Genomic DNA, 19148 nt, shown 5'->3' with positions numbered 1-19148 from the left:
ACCGTAAAGAGGGCAGCATTAGAATGGGAAAATGCATGATTTTTTGTGTCAGTTGAGCTCCTAGTAGTTGAATGTGTGAAGTTTCTCGATTACTCGTCTTGTTCATGACTTCATTCGGCTTTAATATGGAAATTCTTTTATAGAGTTTTTTTTTTGTTTTCTGCAGAACTTACCTAAATATCCATCTTAATATCTGTGATTTATTATCTTTGCACGATATAAAAGTATAATTCAGATGGGCTGTGGCTTTACCATGCAAAGTGCAACTTTAGATATGCTGCCCGTGAGTAGATCTTATGAACTAGAGAGAAGATTTTACTAGTTATTAGTTTATTTCTCTGAAGTGCTAAATTAGAACATCTAATCATGTTTAATTTTTCTCAATCTTTGCTTGTTTAGCAGGACCATGGAGCTATTACGTGGTTCCAAGCAATCCTCCTGCACAGCAGTCTGATACAACTCAGCTCCCGGATAACAACATACCATTTCCCAATGCTGCCACAAGCACCCCAAAAACAGTCCATGGAGGAGTCCAGTTCAATTCCAAACTACCTTCTCAGGTCAACAAGGAACTTATTCGAGTGGTCCAGGTCCCTGGAATGCATCAGTTCAATTCCAAACTACCTTCTCAGGTCAACAAGGAACTTATTCGAGTGGTCCAGGTCCCTGGAATGCATCTACTGGTTCTTTGATGCATGGATTTTATCCTAATTCATCGAGAGGTGGTTTCACAAGCCCAAGTTATGGGCGAGGCAGCCCTATGGGTAATCCTGGAATCAGAGGTAGCCCTTACTCATATTCTGGAAGAGGCAAGGGCAGACAAGATAGCAGCAGCCCTTAATACCAGAGGAAGAGGTGGGAGGGGCCAAAGTTTCAACAACCATTCAGGCCAGGAGGAACCGGAGCACTACTACAGCAAGGCCATGGTAGAAGACCCATGGCGTGAGTTGAAACCTGTAGTCGGTGATACTGAAGCCCAGAAATATCTCTACGTCTTGGCTTCCAGAATCGTTGACTGATTCAAAAGGCATATCTAACCAGATTAGTCTTAAGTTGGATATTAAGGAGTATCTAACCAGAATCGTTGCTGAATATCTTGACCTTTCCTTTAAGGAGAATATTGATGAAACGTAGTATTCTTTGCTTCTTTTCTGGGAAGTAAGTGGTAAAATGGGCTTTATCGTGCTCTCCTTAATATCCGGAGTTGTATAATAGGTAAAATGGGTAAAATGTAGACATGATCAAACGGTCCAGCCCGCCCGTGTCCGACCCGGTTTGGATCGGGCTAAGCTTGGCCCGGACCTGGTTTAGACCCGGCCTAGCCCGAGCCCGAACTATCCATGGGCAGCACGGGCTAGCCCTTTGCCCGCCCGACCTGGCCCGAAAGCCTTCCCTTTTGCTACAGTACTTTGCCCGTTTTGCTACAGCTATTTACTACTGCTACAGTATAAATATTTTGGTATTATACCGTTTTATATTATTTTAAGCACACCTTTAAAAAAATTTAATTTTTAAAATTTTTTTAAAATGGAGGAATATAAATATTTTTTTTAAAAAAATAAGTTAATAGTTAAAAAAATTCTAAAAATAGCTAAAATATGGGTTGTGCCTAGTGATTAGTGAGTCGTGCCGGTCCGGGCCCAACAGGCGGTAACGGGCTAGGCTATTCTAGCTTGGGCCGAACCCAATCCGGCCTGAGTGATTGGTGGGTCGGGTCATGAATAAATACTTTAGCCCGGTTGACCCAAAAAGCCCAGCTCGAACCTGGCCCGCCCGGTGTCAGGTCTAGTAAAATGGGAAGTAAGTTGTTTATACTATAATTAACTGTTAGAAAAATTATTGTCTTAGACAACTAATTTTTTTCACCATTATTTCTATATAAATCGCTTTCATCGGAAACCACAAAATTACTTTATCTGAAAGCGATTTATATAAATAAAATAATTAAAAATCGTTGTCTGAAAGCGATTTATATAAATAAAAGTCCGAAAGCGATTTATATAAATAAAACAATTAAAAATCATTGTCCGAAAGAGACTTATATAAATAAAATAATTAAAAATCGTTGTCCGAAAGCGATTTATATAAATAAAATAGGTAAAAATCGTTGTCCGAAAGTGATTTATATAAATAAAATAGGTAAAATTCGTTGTCCGAAAGTGATTTATATAAATAATATAGTTAAAATCGTTGTCTGAAAGCTATTTATATAGATAAACTAATTTTATTATGGTAATAAAATATTTTTTACTGTAGTAATATTTTGGTCCAAAACTAGCTGGTAAAAGTATTTTTTTTCCTATGCTGTTAAAGAGGTGAAGTAAATTTGTCGCCGGTTTTGCTGCATTCTTGCTTTTTATTTCTGTATGCGCGTTGGGTTGGTGGGCAAAGTTTGGTTGGGCATAATAAACCTACTCAACCATCCATCAAACGTGCATCTTGGGGCAAGCAATCCGACTGCAAATAGTTAAAGTGTATATAATATTAATTGTCCATTACATCATGACGAAGATCTGCTCTCGTTAGCAATGTTGTGGTCACGATGGAGATGTGAATCGGATAAGAACATTTTAATGGGTAAGAAAAGAGAATGCTACATTAGAGTAAGTATTTTCTTATGAACTAAGAAGAGATTTATGATATGTAGTAAAATTAAAAGGAAATTGGATGTATATATTTTTTATAAGTAAGACTAAACGATGGGGCATGCTCATGCACGTATGAAACATTCATCATCGAGCACTAATTAATAGCAACCGCAAGCAGCAAGATACGTACAGTGGCATTCATATGCCACTGTCTATATTACAGAATAGTAGACTTTAAGCAAGTTCTTTTTTTTTTAACAATGGAGAATATTTACACGTATAGGTCCCTCGAAAGAAGACGTGAGCACCTAACCTCTCGCACGAGTTTTCCATCGCCCAACTAGATGGTTAGATGGATTATATAATATGCTCCGTCTTCTTCCATCCCTTCTCACTTCTCTGGCGCCTTTCATTTTTCCTGTCTCATGGCTTCTCCTTCGCCCCCACCGCATGCAAACACCACCGACAGGAAGACAAACCCAGCAAAGCTCCGCGTATTCTTCATCCCCTTCTTCGCCACAGGCCACCTCATCCCCATGACCGACCTCGCCGTCCTCTTCGCAGGCAACCCAAGGGTCGAAGCCACCATCGTTGTCACCCCTTCCAATGCCGCTCTCATCTCCGCCACCATATCTCGCTCCTCCAATCCCATCCGCCTCCTCACCTACCCATTCCCTTCCGTCGGCCTCCCCGCGGGTATCGAGAACCTCGCCACCGCCTCTCCGTCCGAATCCCACCTCATTTACGCTGCCGTCGACTTGGCCCACCAATCCCACGAGGCCCTCCTCCGCCGCCACCTTCCAGACGCCCTCGTCGCCGACATCCCGTTCTTCTGGGCTGCTGCCATCGCCGACGAGCTCGGCATCCCGCGCCTCACGTTCCACGCCGTAGGCGTCTTCCCGCAGCTAATCATGAACAACCTCTTCCGCATCCGATCCGAGATTGCAAACTCCGGATCTGATAACACGGTAGTGACCGTCCCGGGTCTCCCGGGAAAACAGATCCGGATCCCAAGACGTGAACTCCCGCAATTCTTAGTATCCGAAGATCACATGAGCGAGTCGTGGGCCAGGATGAAGGAGGCCCAATTAAGGGCCCATGGTGTAGTGGTTAATACCTTCTGCGGGCTGGAGCCCGAGTACTGCGAGATGTATAGAAAGGTGGATGCAAAGCGGGCCTACTTTGTGGGGCCAGTCGCGCTTTCATTATACGGGTCGGATCCAAAAGGGGGAGGCCTACGTGGTTGCAACAGTGGGTCCCATGTAGATTGTTTGACGTGGCTGGATAGGTGGGAGGTCGGGTCGGTGGTGTTTGTTTGCTTCGGGAGTTGGTGTCACTTCTCTCCGAAGCAGCTCGCCGAGCTAGCACTGGGGCTAGAGGAGTCCGGGAGGCCGTTCCTGTGGGCGGTGAGGGGAGATAGGGCGAGCGCAGCGGAGGAGTGGATCCCGGAGGGGTGGGAGGAGAGGGTCAAGGCAAAAGGGATGGTGATTTGGGGTTGGGCCCCTCAGGTTGCCATACTAGGACATACAGCGGTTGGGGCATTCATGACGCACTGTGGATGGAACTCGGTGCTCGAGGCGGCGAGTTCCGGAGTGGGGATGTTGACGTGGCCATTGGTGTTTGAGCAATTCATAAACGAAAGGCTAGTGGTGGAGGTAACGAGAAGCGGCGCTCGGGTGTGGGAGGGGGGGAGGAGGAGCGAGAGAGAGGAGGATAGCGAGCTAGTGAGCCGGGAGGTAATCAGGAGGGCAATATCCCGATTCATGGAGACGGGAGGGGAAGGGGAGAAGGCGAGGGAGAAGGCCAAGGAGCTCGCACGGATGGCCAAGGAGGCGGTAGAGGAGGGAGGGACGTCGAGGAGGAATCTCGACCATCTAATTGAGGACTTAATCAACGCCAGGGGACATGTGTAAGCTCCTTGGCCTTCTCTATCTCAATAAATTTCCTACCGTCGTCTAGTTCAGTCCATACCTATTTCTATATATGAACGAAATATTTGACACTGTTTCCTCCCACTTTGAACATTTATTTACATACAAAAATACTGAGGGGAAACACTAGCTCTGATATTTATTTTGGAAGCTACAATAAAATAGTTTATTACGTACAAAACATAAATAACACACACACAAAAAAGAAGAAGAGAAATTTTTTATTTTTAAGTGTAGATTTTATTTTGATGAAGCATTAATTGATAGACAGTGGTTCATTGGAGATGCGATTCCGACGAGAACATTTTAATGGAAAAAGAATGGTAAACTTAGATTAAATATTTCCCATAAACTAACAAGAGATGTATGCAGTGTGGTTCGCATTAAAATCAGAAGGAGACTGGACGTTAAAAAAGAAAGAAATAGAAGAAAAGACTGTAAATTAATGATAGTACAGGATGGTCTTCTTCATCATTGAGCACCAATTAATGCCGATCAGACCAAAGCCCGCTTCTAATTTCAGCATGGATTACTTAGTATATTAACATACTAATAATTGTTTTATAAAAAGTGTATTAAATTTGTATGGTTTAGAAGGTGCATGTTCTACATGCAAGTGGCTCTGCCACCGCCGTATAAGAGATGTAAATATTATTTAACATTTATTTATTCCCCCATTAAATTAATCAAAATCTACTTATCTAAGAAACATTTCAATGGAAAAAAATAATATATTGTATGAACTAACAAGAGATGTGCGTGCGGTTTGCAGCTCTAGTAAAATTAGAAAGGCATGCAACTGGACGTAAAATAAGTTGAAAGACAGGCTGATGATCGATGCACGTTTAAAATATTCATACCGTTGACTAGTAAAGTAATACCGTTTAAGGTCTTAAACCGTTGGCTCAGATGATGTTAAACTCACATTAGTGAAATTCACTTAAATCCAAAAGTTATCCTTTAATAATATAGTCCAACGTCTCCCAAAAACCCTCCTACCCTGCAGCGACTCTCACCTTCCATTTTCCTCTCTCATGGCTTCCGCATTCGCATCATCCACCCTGCCGCACGCAAACACCACTTACAAGAAGACAAACCCAGCAAAGCTACGCGTCTTCTTCATTCCTTTGTTCGCCACCGGCCACCTTATCCCCATGACCGACCTTGCTGCCCTCTTGGCCCGCGACCCAAGGGTCGAAGCCACCATCGTCGTCACCCCGGCCAACGCAGCACTTATCTCCGACACCATCTCCCACTCCTCCAACCCCATAAGTATCCTCACCGTCGGCCTCCCCGCCGGCATCGAGAACTTCGCTGCGGCTTCCTCCCCCTCCGAATCCGACCTCATCCACTCCGCCGTCGACTCGGCCCACCAGACCCACGAAGCTCTCATCCGGCACCACCTCCCCGATGCATTCATAGCCGACATCCCGTTCTGGTGGGCCGGCGTCGTGGCTGACGAGCTCGGCATCCCGCGCCTCACCTTCCACGCCATCGGCGTGTTCCCGGAGCGAATCCTGAACAAACTTTCCAGCATGCGATCCGAGATCGCAAACTCCGCATCCGATAATCCGGTAGTTACAGTCCCGGGTCTCCCTGGGAAACAAATCTGGTTCCCGAGAGCCACGCCAGCTGGCCGTGGACCAGGATAAAGGAGGTCCAGTTGAAGGGCCATGGGGACGTGGTTAATACCTTCTACGGGCTGGAGCCCGAGTACTGCGTGATATATGCAACGGAGGATGCGAAGCGGTCCTACTTCGTTGGCCCGGTCGCGCTGTCGTTATACGCATCGGATCTAGAAGGGGTCGGCCTACGTGGCGGAGACAGTGGGTCCCACATGGATTGTCTGACGTGGTTGGATGGAGGGGAGGCCGGATCGGTGGTTTTCGTTTGCTACGGGAGCTGGTGCCACTTCTCCGAGGAGCAGCTCACCGAGCTGGCGCTGGGGCTGGAGGCTTGCAAGAGGCCATTTCTGCGGGCACTGAGAGAAGATAAGGCCATCGTGGAGACGGAGTGGATCCCAATGGGGTGGGAGGAGAGGGTTAACGCGAAAGGGAAGGGAATGGTGGTCTGGAGGTGGACCCCGCAAGTGGCGATACTGGGACACGCCGCGGTGGGGCTTCCATGACTCAGTGCGGGTGGAACTCAGTGCTAGAGGCGGCGACGGCTGGGGTGGGGATGCTGACGTGGCCACTGGTGTTCGAGCAGTTCATAAATGAGAGGCTGGTGGTTGAGGTGACGGGAAGCGGTGCAAGAGTGTGTGGGAGGAGGGTAGGAGGGGAGAGAGAGAGAGAGAGAGAGAGAGAGAGAGAGAGAGAGGCGGAAAGGGCGGTGGTGAGCCGGGAGGTGATTGAGAGGGCTGTGTCCAAGGGAGGGGAAGGGGAGAAGGCCAAGGAGCTCGCACGGATAGCGGAGGCGATGGACAAGGGGGGGACTTCGGACAGAGATCTTGATCGCTTGATTGAGGATCTGATCGAGGCGACAGGACACGTTCATGCATATTTCTAAATATCAACGAAATATTTGACATCATTTTCTCCCACTTCGATTTTTATTTACATAACAGAATACTGAGGATAAACAACTCTAATATTTATATTTATATTTTTACGAGAGATTAATTACAAACAAAATAGGGTGAAATTTTATATAATTGGTGATGCACTGATGCTGCACGTAGTATTAATGTATTGTAGAAATTAGAGAGTCCAAAACTCGCAAATAATTTTTTTATATAACATAAAATATATTTTATTTGATGAACTAGCCAAGTAACATCTGGTTATTGTTCCTACTAACTAGTAGCTAGTCTCTCTAAGCTGTGGGGTGCATGATGGTCCTACACTACTAAAGTCCTACCAAGTACTAACTAGTCTGGCCATGTCGCACTTTGCATCTATCTTATCATATCTTGACTAAGATCAAAACTTTAGAGATCTGAGGTCTCCTTTGGAGGCTAGCTATGTGGTCGTTGCTAGCTCTGCTATAACTTCTTCTTCTTCCTTGTGGTTAACTGGTTATACCCATCAGCACGGATATTATGAAAACAGATCAATTTTCATGTCAGATAAGAAAAAGCAAGGGCCGTAAAAAATAATATCGTTGGTGACAGGCAAACAGGATGTCATCCCTTCATAGGTAGAGTAAGTGAGATAACTATGAAGATCTAGAAACCAACAATGGATGAAGGAGATCAATGCAGACCAACATAGTTTACAAATTCAATAAGCAGCTCAATGTTAACATAAACACTTGCAAGATTATTCAGGGCCTGCATATATCATGGTGAACACGATGCAGATCATCGAAATATATATATATATATATATATATATATATATATATATATATATATATATATATATATATATATGAGAAGAAGAAGAATAACCTGAAACACGTTCTCCACCGCGCTCCTCGATCTCACTCTCTCTCTCTCTCTCTCTCTCTCTCTCTCTCTCTCTCTCTTGTGGAAAGTTCTGAAAGCTAGCTTCATGATAACGGGAATATGGGAAGAAGGCTTGAAATAGATCGAAACGAAACGCGCGGGGCAACGGCGGCTATCTAGATTCCAGCGACTAGGATATAGCGTCCAAAGCTCCTTTTTACCGGTTGATGAAATGGTATTGTCATCAGGACCGTCCATATGAAAGCCCACGCGTGTAACAGATGGGCCGAGCCTTTACCGGCCCCACAGACTTACTATACTGGTAAATGATTAAGAAAACAAATTATTTGATTCGGATCCGAGTCGGATTTAGTAAACCAGGTCTTCTTAAGTACGGACTGCAGCAGAGCGGCGTCTCTCTCTCTCTCTCTCTCTCTCTCTCTCTCTCTCTCTCTCTCTCATCTCTTCTTCAATCCATGGAGGAGTCGGCGAGGCGAGAGGAGAGACTCGTAGGCCTTCGTACGGAGGCCCCCGCCGCCTCCCGAATCACCGCGACACCCCATATGCCTTTTCCGTCGCCGGCTCCTCCTTTGCCGGAGCAGCTTCCGAACCCTATGTTCCCGGCGGCGCCGGCGGGGGATATGTCGCCACGTACCCCTAGGTTCGACAACTACAATCCTGCGGCAGCGTTCTCAGGATACAAGAGGAAGAGTGCTACCCCTACTCAATTTACTCGCGCTTATGGTAATCTCTCCAAAATCCTCTCCGTTGTTCACTAATTTACCTCCATTTATTCAGCATATGTGATAAACTGATTCCGAATTAGCAAAAATTTGAATTCAATGTTAAGTTGGTCTAATATAAATTGAATCGGCTTCAGAGTACAACTGTACTAATTTGTTTGATACTTCGATTCCTCAATTTGATTGAGTTAGTTAGAGAACAATGCTTTTACCTACAACCTTCGACCTTTACCTCTCAATCTTCCCGTATTGTTGAACTTTATCTAGAAAAGATCTTTGAGCACAATAGCACAATAGATGTAAATAATATTCCTTTTAGTACAATAGCAAGCACAATTCTACAGATCTCTACTATGCCCATATATGTTTACGCTCCTTATTTCTACATGCTTATGCATTATCTTGATGTATGCAGAATGAAATTGTGAACAAACTGCATTACATATAACTTCTAGACCTTGCCAACACTGGTTAATGCTGACATAATTTAAGAATCTTTTATCCTAATGACAAACACAAGTCACTAGCTGAGACTTAGGAAGCCACTACCATCTCTGTGGCATTGGCATGGGGCATTGGTCATTGAAGATGAATTTGATAGCAAAAGGGACAATTCACAATACCAGTTGGGATGCAAGATACAAGAGTTAGGGTCTTGGGGATAGTTGGGAAGGTATTCAATTGTTCATGAGATAGTGCAAGATGGTTGTTAATTACAAATCCTTCTTTTTTTTTGGTCAATGAGGAGTTCCTTTTTTATTGCATATGTGCATTGCATGCTAAGATCACCTGCAAACTGAAAATGATCAACCCCTTCCACGCCTAAAAATGCAATCACTGAAGCTGCTGCAAATTAGTTTGCATATAGATCATGAAATTTTGGGTTTAGAAGTTCTGATGACTGGTTTTTTTAAATAAAGGTTCTTGTCTTTAAAGATTACTTACACGTTTTGGTCATGTACATAGTGTGATGTGTACTTTATCTAATCTTTAATCACTTTCAGTAGAGTATGAGTATCATTATCTTGAAGACTTGATGAAATGGACCATTATGTTATCCAATGGGCTGACTGTAAGGAAATATATATTGGGTAAATGCAAAAATGTCACTTGAACTCCTAGTAATTAAAGGTGTAAACTTTCTCCATTACTCGTCTTGTTCAGTCAGCTTAAATATGGAAATTCTGTTACAGAGATTTTCTTGTTTCAGCAGAGCTGAACTAAATATCCATCTTAATTCTGTAATTCATTACCTTTGCATGATGTAGAAGTATAATTCAGATTGGCTGTGGCTTTACCATGAAAAGTGCAACTTCAGATATGCTTCCCCTGAGTAGATCTTACGAACTAAAGAAAAGCTTTTTACTAGTTGTAGCTTATTGCTTATTTCTCTGAAGTACTAAATTAGAACATCTAATCATGTTTAATTTTTTTGTTATCTTTACTTGTTTAGCAGGACCAAGGAGCCATTACGAGGTTCCAAGCCATCCTCCTGCACAGCAGTTTAATACAGCTTGGTTACCGGATAACAACGTACCATTTCCGATGTTACCACAAGCACCCCAAAACAGTCCATGGAGGAGTCCAGTTCAATTCCAAAGTTCCTTCCCAGGTCAGCAAGGAACTTATTCGAGTGCTCCACGTCCCTGGAATGCATCAGTTCAATTCCAAAGTCCCTTCTCAGGTCACCAAGGAACTTATTCAAGTAGTCCAGGTCCCTGGAATGCATCTGCTGGTTCTTTGATGCATGGATTTTATCCTAATTCATCAAGAGGTGGTTTCACAAGCCCACATTACGGGCGAGGCAGTCCTATGGGTAATCCTGGAATCAGAGGTAGCCCTCACTCATATTCTGGAAGAGGCAAGGGCAGACAATACAGCAGCAGCACTAATACCAGAGGAAGAGGTGGGAGGGGCCAAAGCTTCAACAACCATTCAGGCCTGGAGGAACCGGAGCACTACTACAGCAAGGCCATGGTAGAAGACCCATGGCGTGAATTGAAACCTGTAGTTGGTGATATACTGAAGCCCAGAAATATCTCTACGTCTTGGCTTCCAGAATCATTGACTAATTCAAAAGGCATATCTAACCAGAGTAGTCTTAAGTTGGATTCGGAGTTGAGCCTTGCTGAATATCTTGACATTTCCTTTAAGGAGACTATTGATGAAACGTAGTATTCTTTGCTTCTTTTCTGGGAAGTGGTAAAATGGGCTTCATCACTCTCTCCTTAGTATCCTGAGTTGTATAATAGAATCAAAAGCCCTACACGACATATTTATTTAGTTAAATTGTCGTCGTGGCTCTAACGGTTGGTAAAGCTTCTCTTTCTTTCAGTTTTTCCATGCTTTGAAACTTGTAACTGAGGTGAAGTGAATTTGAGGGGGTAAAGATTTATTATTGTGGGTTTTGCAACATTCTTGTTTTTTATTTCTGTATGCATGCATATGCTTCTGATCAGGCCATTTCCGTGTTCGACTGGTGGGAAGGTTTTTTTTTTATTTTTCTGTTCAAGGGTTGGTTGGTACCAAATGTGCAAACATCTTAGGGCAAGCAATCCAACTGCAGAGGGTGAAGGTTATCAATCACCATCGATATATAATGTATATTCTCCGTTAATCAAGGAGATCTGCTCTCGTTTGCAATGTTGGTGGTCCCAGTGGAGATGTGAACCGGATAAGAACATTTTAATGGAATAAAAAAGAAGACAACACTATACCAGAGTAATTATTTTCCTATGAACTAACAAGAGATATGATATGCTTTTAAAATTAAAAAGAAAATTGGGCGTAAAAAATTTAAAAGATAAAGAGTATTAATGAGATTAAACGATGGCCATGCATTCTATGATTGAGCTCTAACTAATGGCAACCACAAGCAGCCACATACGTCCCCAAGCAGCAACAAACTTGCAAAAGATGCTTTCGTATCTCACTGTGAGACATGCTGCTAGCCCAAATCAGATCTTCGGGCTTAGTCCGCAATATCAACACCTTGTAATTTGGGCTACCGTAGCCTTAGTTGGCTGCCCCAAATTCTTAAGTTACATCAATGGCATCAGAGCTAACATTCCTCATAACCACCATTCATTCAATAGAACATCATGGATTTGAGTTCGTTGACACTCACACCACTCAATCCATCAATGGAACCTGAGATTGAGGGTGTACACGAGGAGAGACTGACTACAGTAAGCCCTAATATCACTCCTCTAATAGTTATAATGTGCTCTGTCCTCACTTAGTTGGAGATGATCGTCATAGAGAATACTTGTCTTTATCTCGAGATAAAGAACAGAAGTGAATTCAAACCATCGAATCACCCACCATAGTTGCCATGGCCTTGCCGATGCACAGCCTTGAATTCACTCTAGTTATTTGATTATTTTATTGAGTTGAGTCTATGTAATGTTCATTCCAAGCCTATTTAATTATGTATTGCTTTGGTTGAGTCTTATCAGAGTCCACAAGTTAGTTTGATCTAGTAAGTTAGCCTCTATAAATAGTTATGGAGTGTAACCCAGTAAGAATATTGAATGATGAATTGAGTCGGACTAATCTTCTCCTAATCCCTCTCGTCTTTAAATTATCACCCTTTATTCCTCTTAGCTCTACTTGTCTCTACCTCCAGTATGGCTCTTGCTTGCTTGCCACCGATATCGACCAACTATAGTTGCTAGAATTCTTTCGCATTCGCAAGTCATCACCACCATCCCTTGTTGATGCATCCTTACTACCCTGCCTAACCACCTTATCACCTCCAGCATCTCCTCACGACTAACCTCCATTTCTAGCCATACCACAACCTCGGCTCTATGCCACATCATCTCCATCTCTTAGTTGCAATCCTCCGAGTCGTTGCCGGTCCTTCTTGGTACAGTGGCCTCATCCACCACCTAGCCACCTTCCTCTTTGAACCACTACACCCCAAAACCCTTGTTAGGTCGGTCTCTTTTTGTCAAGGTCGGCAACCCTCCAGCCTCAAGCATGGCACTACATGCAAGGGGCATCCCCAGGACCAAGCCGACCTAAGCCAGCTTACATATGCACCCACGAGAGATAGTGGTGGCCCAAACCCTAGCCCATCTCTCATAAGTGCCTCGCTAGGTATCTTCAGAGTTATCTCTTACCAAAATCTAGACCTATCCACCAAAACTACTTGCAGCCTAGATTCGATCCAAACAAACCATGACGTCCAAAAGCTCTAATTGGCAAATATGCGGCCAACTGATCAACCTAGATTCAAGTCAGAGCTTTTTTCTGTCCAAACCCTACAAAATGAGACACACCTACCTCTACCCGTAGCCCATATCAACCCTACGCACAAAATTAGGCTAAAGTAACCACCTTTTAATTTGGGAAACTTAGCCTTAACCGGCTGGCCCCAAACCCTCAGGTCGCATCAAGCCGTCTCTATTTAACTTCCAGTCTCAATAATAAATCTCCTACCGTGGAGTTCATGCATAATATTTTTAAAATATCATCGAAATATTTGATGCCTATCTTCTCCCACTTCGTTTTATTATTTACAATACAAAATACAAAATACTGAGGGTAAACAGCTCTGATATTTATATCTGAAGCTACAATAAAATAGCTTATTACAAGAGATAAATTACAAACAAAATAGGGTAAAAATATAAGCAAAATGTAGTTGCTGTTGCTGCATGTACTGGACTCAGGGTTCTTGGCTATTAACGCGATTGTGAAGCTCAAGCATCTCTTGGTGGTTTGGATCCACGGAAAGAGCAGCCCTGCAGTCTCGAAGAGCGCTTGAGATGTCACCGACGTGCTCATGGAAGGCAGCTCGCAGGTGAAGCAAGTGGAGGTCAGGTTTGAAGGCTATGGCCCTCGTCAGCTCTGCTATAGCTTCTCTTTCCTTGTGGTTATCCATCAACACTGATATTAAAGTAGATCTATTTCCATGTCAGGTGAAGAAAAGGCACGGACATAACCAACAACATAGTGACAGGCAAACAGATGCCAGCCCTTCATATGTAGAGAAAGTGGGAAACTAACTATGAAGAGAAGCTAGCAATGGATTGAGGAGTTCAATACAGATCAACATGGTTTACAAATTCAGTAAGCAGCTCAATGTTATTCACAAATTTGGGGTTGTGCCAAAGAAAGTGCGAGATTAAGCTGAGTACTAACTAGAATACAGCAGACTGTGCAAGTAGGCATTAGAGGGAATGGGGCTTACCAGCAGCACGGTATCTGTAAGGGTACACCCGTAAAGGGTCCAATTTGGTCACCATATGCAAATCTGCTTTTGTAAGTTCACGTTCGCAGTACTCTGACCTCTTTTCATATGCTGATGCATTATTCCGGGCCTTCTCTATTAATTTGGTCATTTCCTCATATGCAGCATTCCTATCATCCCTAAGGAAATGAACACGAGCAAGACCCTGATGGGCTCGTGTGTGTCTGATCTTTAGGGCACTGATGTAGCATTCAGCTGCCAGGTCTAGCTTCCCACAGTCAACATAAACACTTCCAAGATTGTTCAGGGCCTGCATCATGGTAAAACATGTCGACCATTCAAATATTTTTTTTTCTTTCATACAGCTATATCATGCAATATATAGTTACTGACAAAGCATGTCAGTGCCTAGTACATTCCTGTATTTCTAGAACAATCTTATATATAAGTCATAAAAGAATATTATAATTCACTATAATTAGTGATTGCCTTGCAAATCAGTCACAGATTAGTTGCTGTCTTTGAACTGACGCACTAAAGCAATGAATTGAGTTGGTTTCATTCAGGAGATAGGGTGAAATATTCAAGCATTAGATGGTGTCTTAAATCTTCTATCAAGGAATGAAAGTCATAATGCATCCAAAAAGGAAACTGAAGTTAGGTAACAAAGAAAAGTTTCAAGTTCTGTACAATAACGAAAAATGCCATTAGTTACATCTACAACCATATCAACCCATTGTGTGCTCTCAGACTAAGCTCTAGGGTTGATCTTGAAGGCTAACAAATACAAACTTGGTTGAATATGCACAGACCAATTGAGCAGTATCTTTGGAATATTAAACTATATAAATTCTTCAGTGGCACAGAAAGTAATCTAAGCAAGAAAAAGATGGTGCTGATGAATGAATAAAGAGAAATCAGAATGTCATGAGTGTTGATAACAAGAGATCAAATGGTAGTTTAATGTGCTGGATAGGATATACATGTTCCTTCAAAGTGGAAGAATGGTAAGTCTAATATTATATACCTGACCCTTACGGAGTCTGTCGGAAGGACACTTCAAAGCGTCTTCAAGAAGTGAAATGACAGTAGCAGAGGATGACGGATCAAGTCCTGAATCTGCCAAAGCATAGGCTTTCAGAAAGAAAGCCTCAAATGACCTTTGCAAGGAGATTGACTCCTCCGCTTTACGCAACCCTTCCTCACAGTGACCTGTATCATACAGAATCCATCCTTCATATACCAACCGTTCATGCTCACTTGCTGCATGCTGGCGTGCAAGCTGCAAGCTGCGCATGGCTGCTTCAGGACAGTTCAATCTGATAAAAAGAATCAAATTCCTACATATAAGTGCACAAAGAAATGATAGAATGCAAATTACAATCTTGATTATGATTTTGCTCTCATATATATGTAAGAATTACCTAAGGAGAAGCAAAGATTGCCTAAAGTATAATACTCCTTTGGGTGCATCTGACTCTAGCATCTGATAAATAACTGAAAGTGAACCGATATCATCTACAGATGACCAACGATCATAAAGTTGCAGCCAGCACTCTGCAGTTGTCCAATGCTCCACATGTTCCCCGACAAGAATTTGCAATTGCTTAGCTGCCACACGCCCCTCAAACATTCGATAGTCAGGAGAGAGTGTAAGGATCACCTGAACATCACGTAGAGCAGCTCTATAATCTTCAAGAGCAAGGTGCAAACAGAACCTTATCTCTAAGCATTCTAGGGCCAGCTTGAAACCCAGAATACGGTTTATCTCCATAAGCCCAGCTTCAACACTTTGCTTGTTTATCAAAGATGCTGCTCGAAACATGTAAGGGTAAAGAAGAGTGGGATCCAACTCTGTTGCCTTATTAAGATCTTTCCACTTGTTATCATCATCAGAATGTAGAGCTCTCTCTTGATACATCCAACCAAGTGGCAAACAGGTAGATATAACAGAGCTAAGTTTCTTATGAGCCAAATGTTTATTGCCCCTGAGGTGAGCCAGTCTTGCCAAGCCAGCAACAGAGTAGACATGCCCAGCAGCAAAGGCTGCATTAAACAGCCGCTCAGCTTCACTGTACTCTTTTCTTAAAAGCTTCACGCAACCAAGTTTGTGAAGGGCGAATTGCTTTTGCCTGTTATCTGTTGCCGATTCTACTAGCTTTTCCAAGAAAGAAGCTGTAACTTCTGACCTTGGATTGTTGCTCATTGAAACTTCGCTAAGCAAGGAATACAGAGAGAATGAGGCAAGGCCAACCATAATCGATCTTTGCTGTTTATTTGTACTGCAGAAAATTTTGACCACCCTCTCATCACTCAAGCACTGAGGAAGTTCATATAAGAACACCTGCAAACATGAAGTGGCAAGGATAGAAGAATCTAATTCCAGTGCGCACTCCATGAAGTCTATAGCATCTTGCCGTGAAGAAACAAAAGATGCAAGTTTCCGATCACAAGCATCTTTCAGCCCATTGCAGCAAAATTTATTTGCAAATATCAATATTTCCAATAAAATGTCTGGAGACAAGTCAAGCAATCTACCTGAAAAGCTGAATTCACAGATAGCTCTCATAGCCAGAGGGGAGATACCGTTCTGAGACATATCTATGACATCAAGCTGTGACTCCATGAAACCCCCATTAAGCATCCTGTGAAGTGGAGTGGACAAAGCTGCAATCTTTTCTCGATCACAGGCTATCCTTTGATCTCCTATTTCAAAATAGACGATCGAGGAAACTTGCAATCCATTAAGATCACGTGTACTCTTTCTCTCGACTTCCTCAGAAGAGACTTGAGAAACAAAGTCCAAGAGCCTGAATTCTTGAGAACACTTGTAGCAGGAAGCAAGAAGATCTGATATAGGTTCTTCTCCTTGTTTCTCATACTTCAGCCATGCTCCAAATATGAGTTTCTCATATATGGTGCTAGCTTTCTCCCACGCAGAGCGGAGGCTCCTATGAGACAACTTGAGCTCTCCAAGACCCCTAAACACCTGAAACTGGAGCAAGTACAGGTTTGACCTCTCATCTGGTGGGCAAGATTCTAGCTCCTCATGTATTGCAGCTAAGACTTCTACATGGTCGACTGGCTTAAAGAGTGGAAGAACAGGTGGTTCTGGAACCTTTATGAGAGAATCCCTACAAAGATTTGAGGACAAGAAAGAAGCAAATTAGTATCCAAGCGGATTAAGCAAGTGATGCAAAGAATCAAAATTAAGTGACAGAGAAAGAATGAGAGTGCTTACATTGAAGAAGGAGAATGACCATAGAACTTTAGCAACTTTCCTCTTTCAACTTTCAGCCAAGACTGAGGGTTCATATTCATAGAATGGAGTTGGGTTTCTTTGCAAGAGGACCCAGAGAAGAAGAGCTTCCTCATGGCATCGGAGAGAGTAGTAGACCCCCAAATCTCCACAATTCTCAAATGGGATTTTCCTTCCCCCAAAATATGAAAAATTAGAAAGAAGAAATAATGATTCTACAACAAATTGAGCTCTTCTTCCCACACCAACAGCCAACTATAAGATGGCTTCCGTATGATTTATATCCTCTCAAGCAATATCGTTTCAGACCAAAAGGGGGTACGAAAGTCTGGGTCTGGGGAATGAGACGGAGAAATCGATTCTAAACACATTAGAATAAACAAAGGCGCCTCCTTTTTTTTTTTTTTTTATCTAAATGGTGAACCTATGATTCGCATCAAATTGATAAAGGAGAGGCCTTTACGGTGAATCGCCAAAAACCATCCTCGTAGATCAAAAGATTTATAACGAAAAACAGAAATAGAAATCGGCCAAACCGACCAAAGTAGGACAGGAGACAGAAAGCAGCAGAAGAGCCCACACTGTTGGGAGAAGCAACGATTCCGACTGGGGCTCCGAATCCCAAATCCGCAGAGGAATCCAAAGCTCTCGATCTCTTCTTTCTTTGCCTGAAAAGAGGAGCCGCCCCCGCCCTCTCTTTATCCTGCAGCGGTAGTACTCTTTTCTTTTTGGGCGAGAAAGGAAAGGAGTTTAATTCGATAAGCACTAGAACAACACTGAGTGCTTGAGTCCAATTGGTAGTCCCATGTTCTTGTCTTAATATAAAATTATGTACCTTGGAGTATTAGCATCATAATTAATCACATAATTATGTAATTAGGCCTTTAAACTTTGACAAAAGTGACCATTTTGCCCTCTCTCTCTCTCTCTCTCTCTCTCTCTCAAAGTCTAATGATCTAAAAATTGACCATCGTTATGACTAAGTTACATGCGTTATATAGCAAAAACTCTTTTCTACATCTTAAGACCTTTTACAAATAATCTGCATAGTAGGATAGTGACACTGACAGAGCTATCAATCAATAGATTTTAACTTAATTAATACCAATTAGATGAATAATTAGTACCATTATTCTTTTCAATCCTATTCTAGTGGCTCTTAAATTGTGGAAAAGGAAAGAAGGGAGACAAATGACATAATAACGGCTATATATCACAGAATAGCCGACAAGCTCATGTGGGCATAGAAGAAGAGCAAGTAGTAGTAGGTGAGGATTTGGCCACCTTGAACTCAACGGTTTCTTTTCGAGTTTCTTCAAACTAATCCCCTCACTCACCTACCCTTTTTAATTTCACTTGGTTATATTTGATCACCAAGCTAACCTAAAAAGCAAAGCAGTTGGGAGATGATGATGAAGTAAAACTAGAGTCACTCACTGACCCCATGACTGTTCTTGTCCTCTTAACCATGGAGGATTTGGTCAGACTTGGAGTAGTTTAGAGAGTTAATGTTGTTAGTTGTTATATCTTTAAATTGCCTTTTGTTTTAGTTGGGAATCTTTTAGCAAAATAAGAGTAGGTTGCTGCGTTGGTCAAAATTAAACCAAATACGGTACGGGAAAAGAGATGCATTCGCTTCACTTGGTCTGAAGATAGGATTGATTAGTTCTTTGCTTGCTCCAAATAGGTGGGACTACCTTGTCAAAAATAATCTAAACCCTCTAACTGACTTCTATATTAACCTTTTGATTTACTAAATACAAAGCATTTAAAAGTTTTCTATCCTGGCTCGTGTTCAGCGACGTGCCTTCCTAACTGTAAACCATCATCATCTACACTTCTAAAGTATACCAAGTGGTTGGGAGACGGCGTGGCGTTTCTTTTCATGAACATTTTCTTTTTTTTCTTGGGGGTAAAAGTTTTATAAAAGAAGAAAAGAAAAGGAGTATAATAAATTCACCTAGATAAGATATCGAAGAATTATGGCTTTCTTGTTAAGATATACTAATCTATGTCAACTATCAAGTGTTTGCAGTGAA

The 19148-nt window shown here is 42.5% G+C and overlaps 3 protein-coding genes and 1 pseudogene across 5 annotated transcripts; 3 read left to right on the top strand and 1 right to left on the bottom strand.

Moving 5' to 3' along the window:
- The first annotated feature begins 2956 nt into the window (after positions 1–2956).
- Positions 2957–4686, top strand: LOC140773010 (probable UDP-glucosyl transferase 73B6). Its single transcript, XM_073115316.1, has one exon. The coding sequence runs from the start codon at positions 3014–3016 to the stop codon at positions 4499–4501; it is 1488 nt and encodes a 495-aa protein (XP_072971417.1). The 5' UTR covers positions 2957–3013; the 3' UTR covers positions 4502–4686.
- An 867-nt stretch (positions 4687–5553) lies between these two features.
- LOC140774917 (probable UDP-glucosyl transferase 73B6) lies at positions 5554–7073 on the top strand (annotated as a pseudogene).
- A 1252-nt stretch (positions 7074–8325) lies between these two features.
- Positions 8326–11065, top strand: LOC140775143 (uncharacterized). 2 transcript variants are annotated; one of them, XM_073118407.1, is made up of 2 exons: positions 8326–8651; positions 10107–11065. In XM_073118407.1, exons 1-2 carry the CDS (start codon positions 8384–8386, stop codon positions 10823–10825), a joined length of 987 nt encoding a protein of 328 aa, XP_072974508.1. In that variant the 5' UTR covers positions 8326–8383; the 3' UTR covers positions 10826–11065. The 2 variants fall into 2 exon arrangements, with proteins under 2 accessions (XP_072974508.1, XP_072974507.1); XM_073118406.1 differs by having other exon boundaries at positions 10104–11065.
- Positions 11066–13119: 2054 nt separating this feature from the next.
- On the bottom strand, positions 13120–17891 carry LOC140773477 (ETO1-like protein 1). 2 transcript variants are annotated; one of them, XM_073116063.1, is made up of 5 exons: positions 17092–17889; positions 15275–16984; positions 14878–15169; positions 13851–14160; positions 13120–13546 (listed from the first exon to the last, which is right to left on the bottom strand). In XM_073116063.1, exons 1-5 carry the CDS (start codon positions 17223–17225, stop codon positions 13326–13328), a joined length of 2667 nt encoding a protein of 888 aa, XP_072972164.1. In that variant the 5' UTR covers positions 17226–17889; the 3' UTR covers positions 13120–13325. The 2 variants fall into 2 exon arrangements, with proteins under 2 accessions (XP_072972164.1, XP_072972165.1); XM_073116064.1 differs by having other exon boundaries at positions 13423–13563; positions 17092–17891.
- Between the last annotated feature and the right edge of the window lie 1257 nt (positions 17892–19148).

This window comes from Typha angustifolia, chromosome 13, assembly GCF_048772165.1.
Source record: "Typha angustifolia cultivar Huaian chromosome 13, ASM4877216v1, whole genome shotgun sequence".
NCBI lineage: Eukaryota > Viridiplantae > Streptophyta > Magnoliopsida > Poales > Typhaceae > Typha > Typha angustifolia.
Note: the sequence above shows the minus strand (reverse complement) of the source record. Positions and strands in the feature narration are given on the sequence as shown.

Excerpts from the sequence above, each read along its gene's own strand:
- LOC140773010 (XM_073115316.1), top strand. The coding sequence starts at position 3,014 with ATGGCTTCTCCTTCGCCCCCACCGCATGCAAACACCACCGACAGGAAG.
- LOC140773477 (XM_073116063.1), bottom strand. The coding sequence starts at position 17,225 with ATGAGGAAGCTCTTCTTCTCTGGGTCCTCTTGCAAAGAAACCCAACTC. Across the intron at positions 16,985-17,091 it reads GGTCATTCTCCTTCTTCAAT|GGATTCTCTCATAAAGGTTC; the intron begins GTAAGCACTCTC and ends AAATCTTTGTAG. Across the intron at positions 14,161-14,877 it reads ACAGACTCCGTAAGGGTCAG|GCCCTGAACAATCTTGGAAG; the intron begins GTATATAATATT and ends ACCATGATGCAG.
- LOC140775143 (XM_073118406.1), top strand. The coding sequence starts at position 8,384 with ATGGAGGAGTCGGCGAGGCGAGAGGAGAGACTCGTAGGCCTTCGTACG. Across the intron at positions 8,652-10,103 it reads TCAATTTACTCGCGCTTATG|CAGGACCAAGGAGCCATTAC; the intron begins GTAATCTCTCCA and ends TTACTTGTTTAG.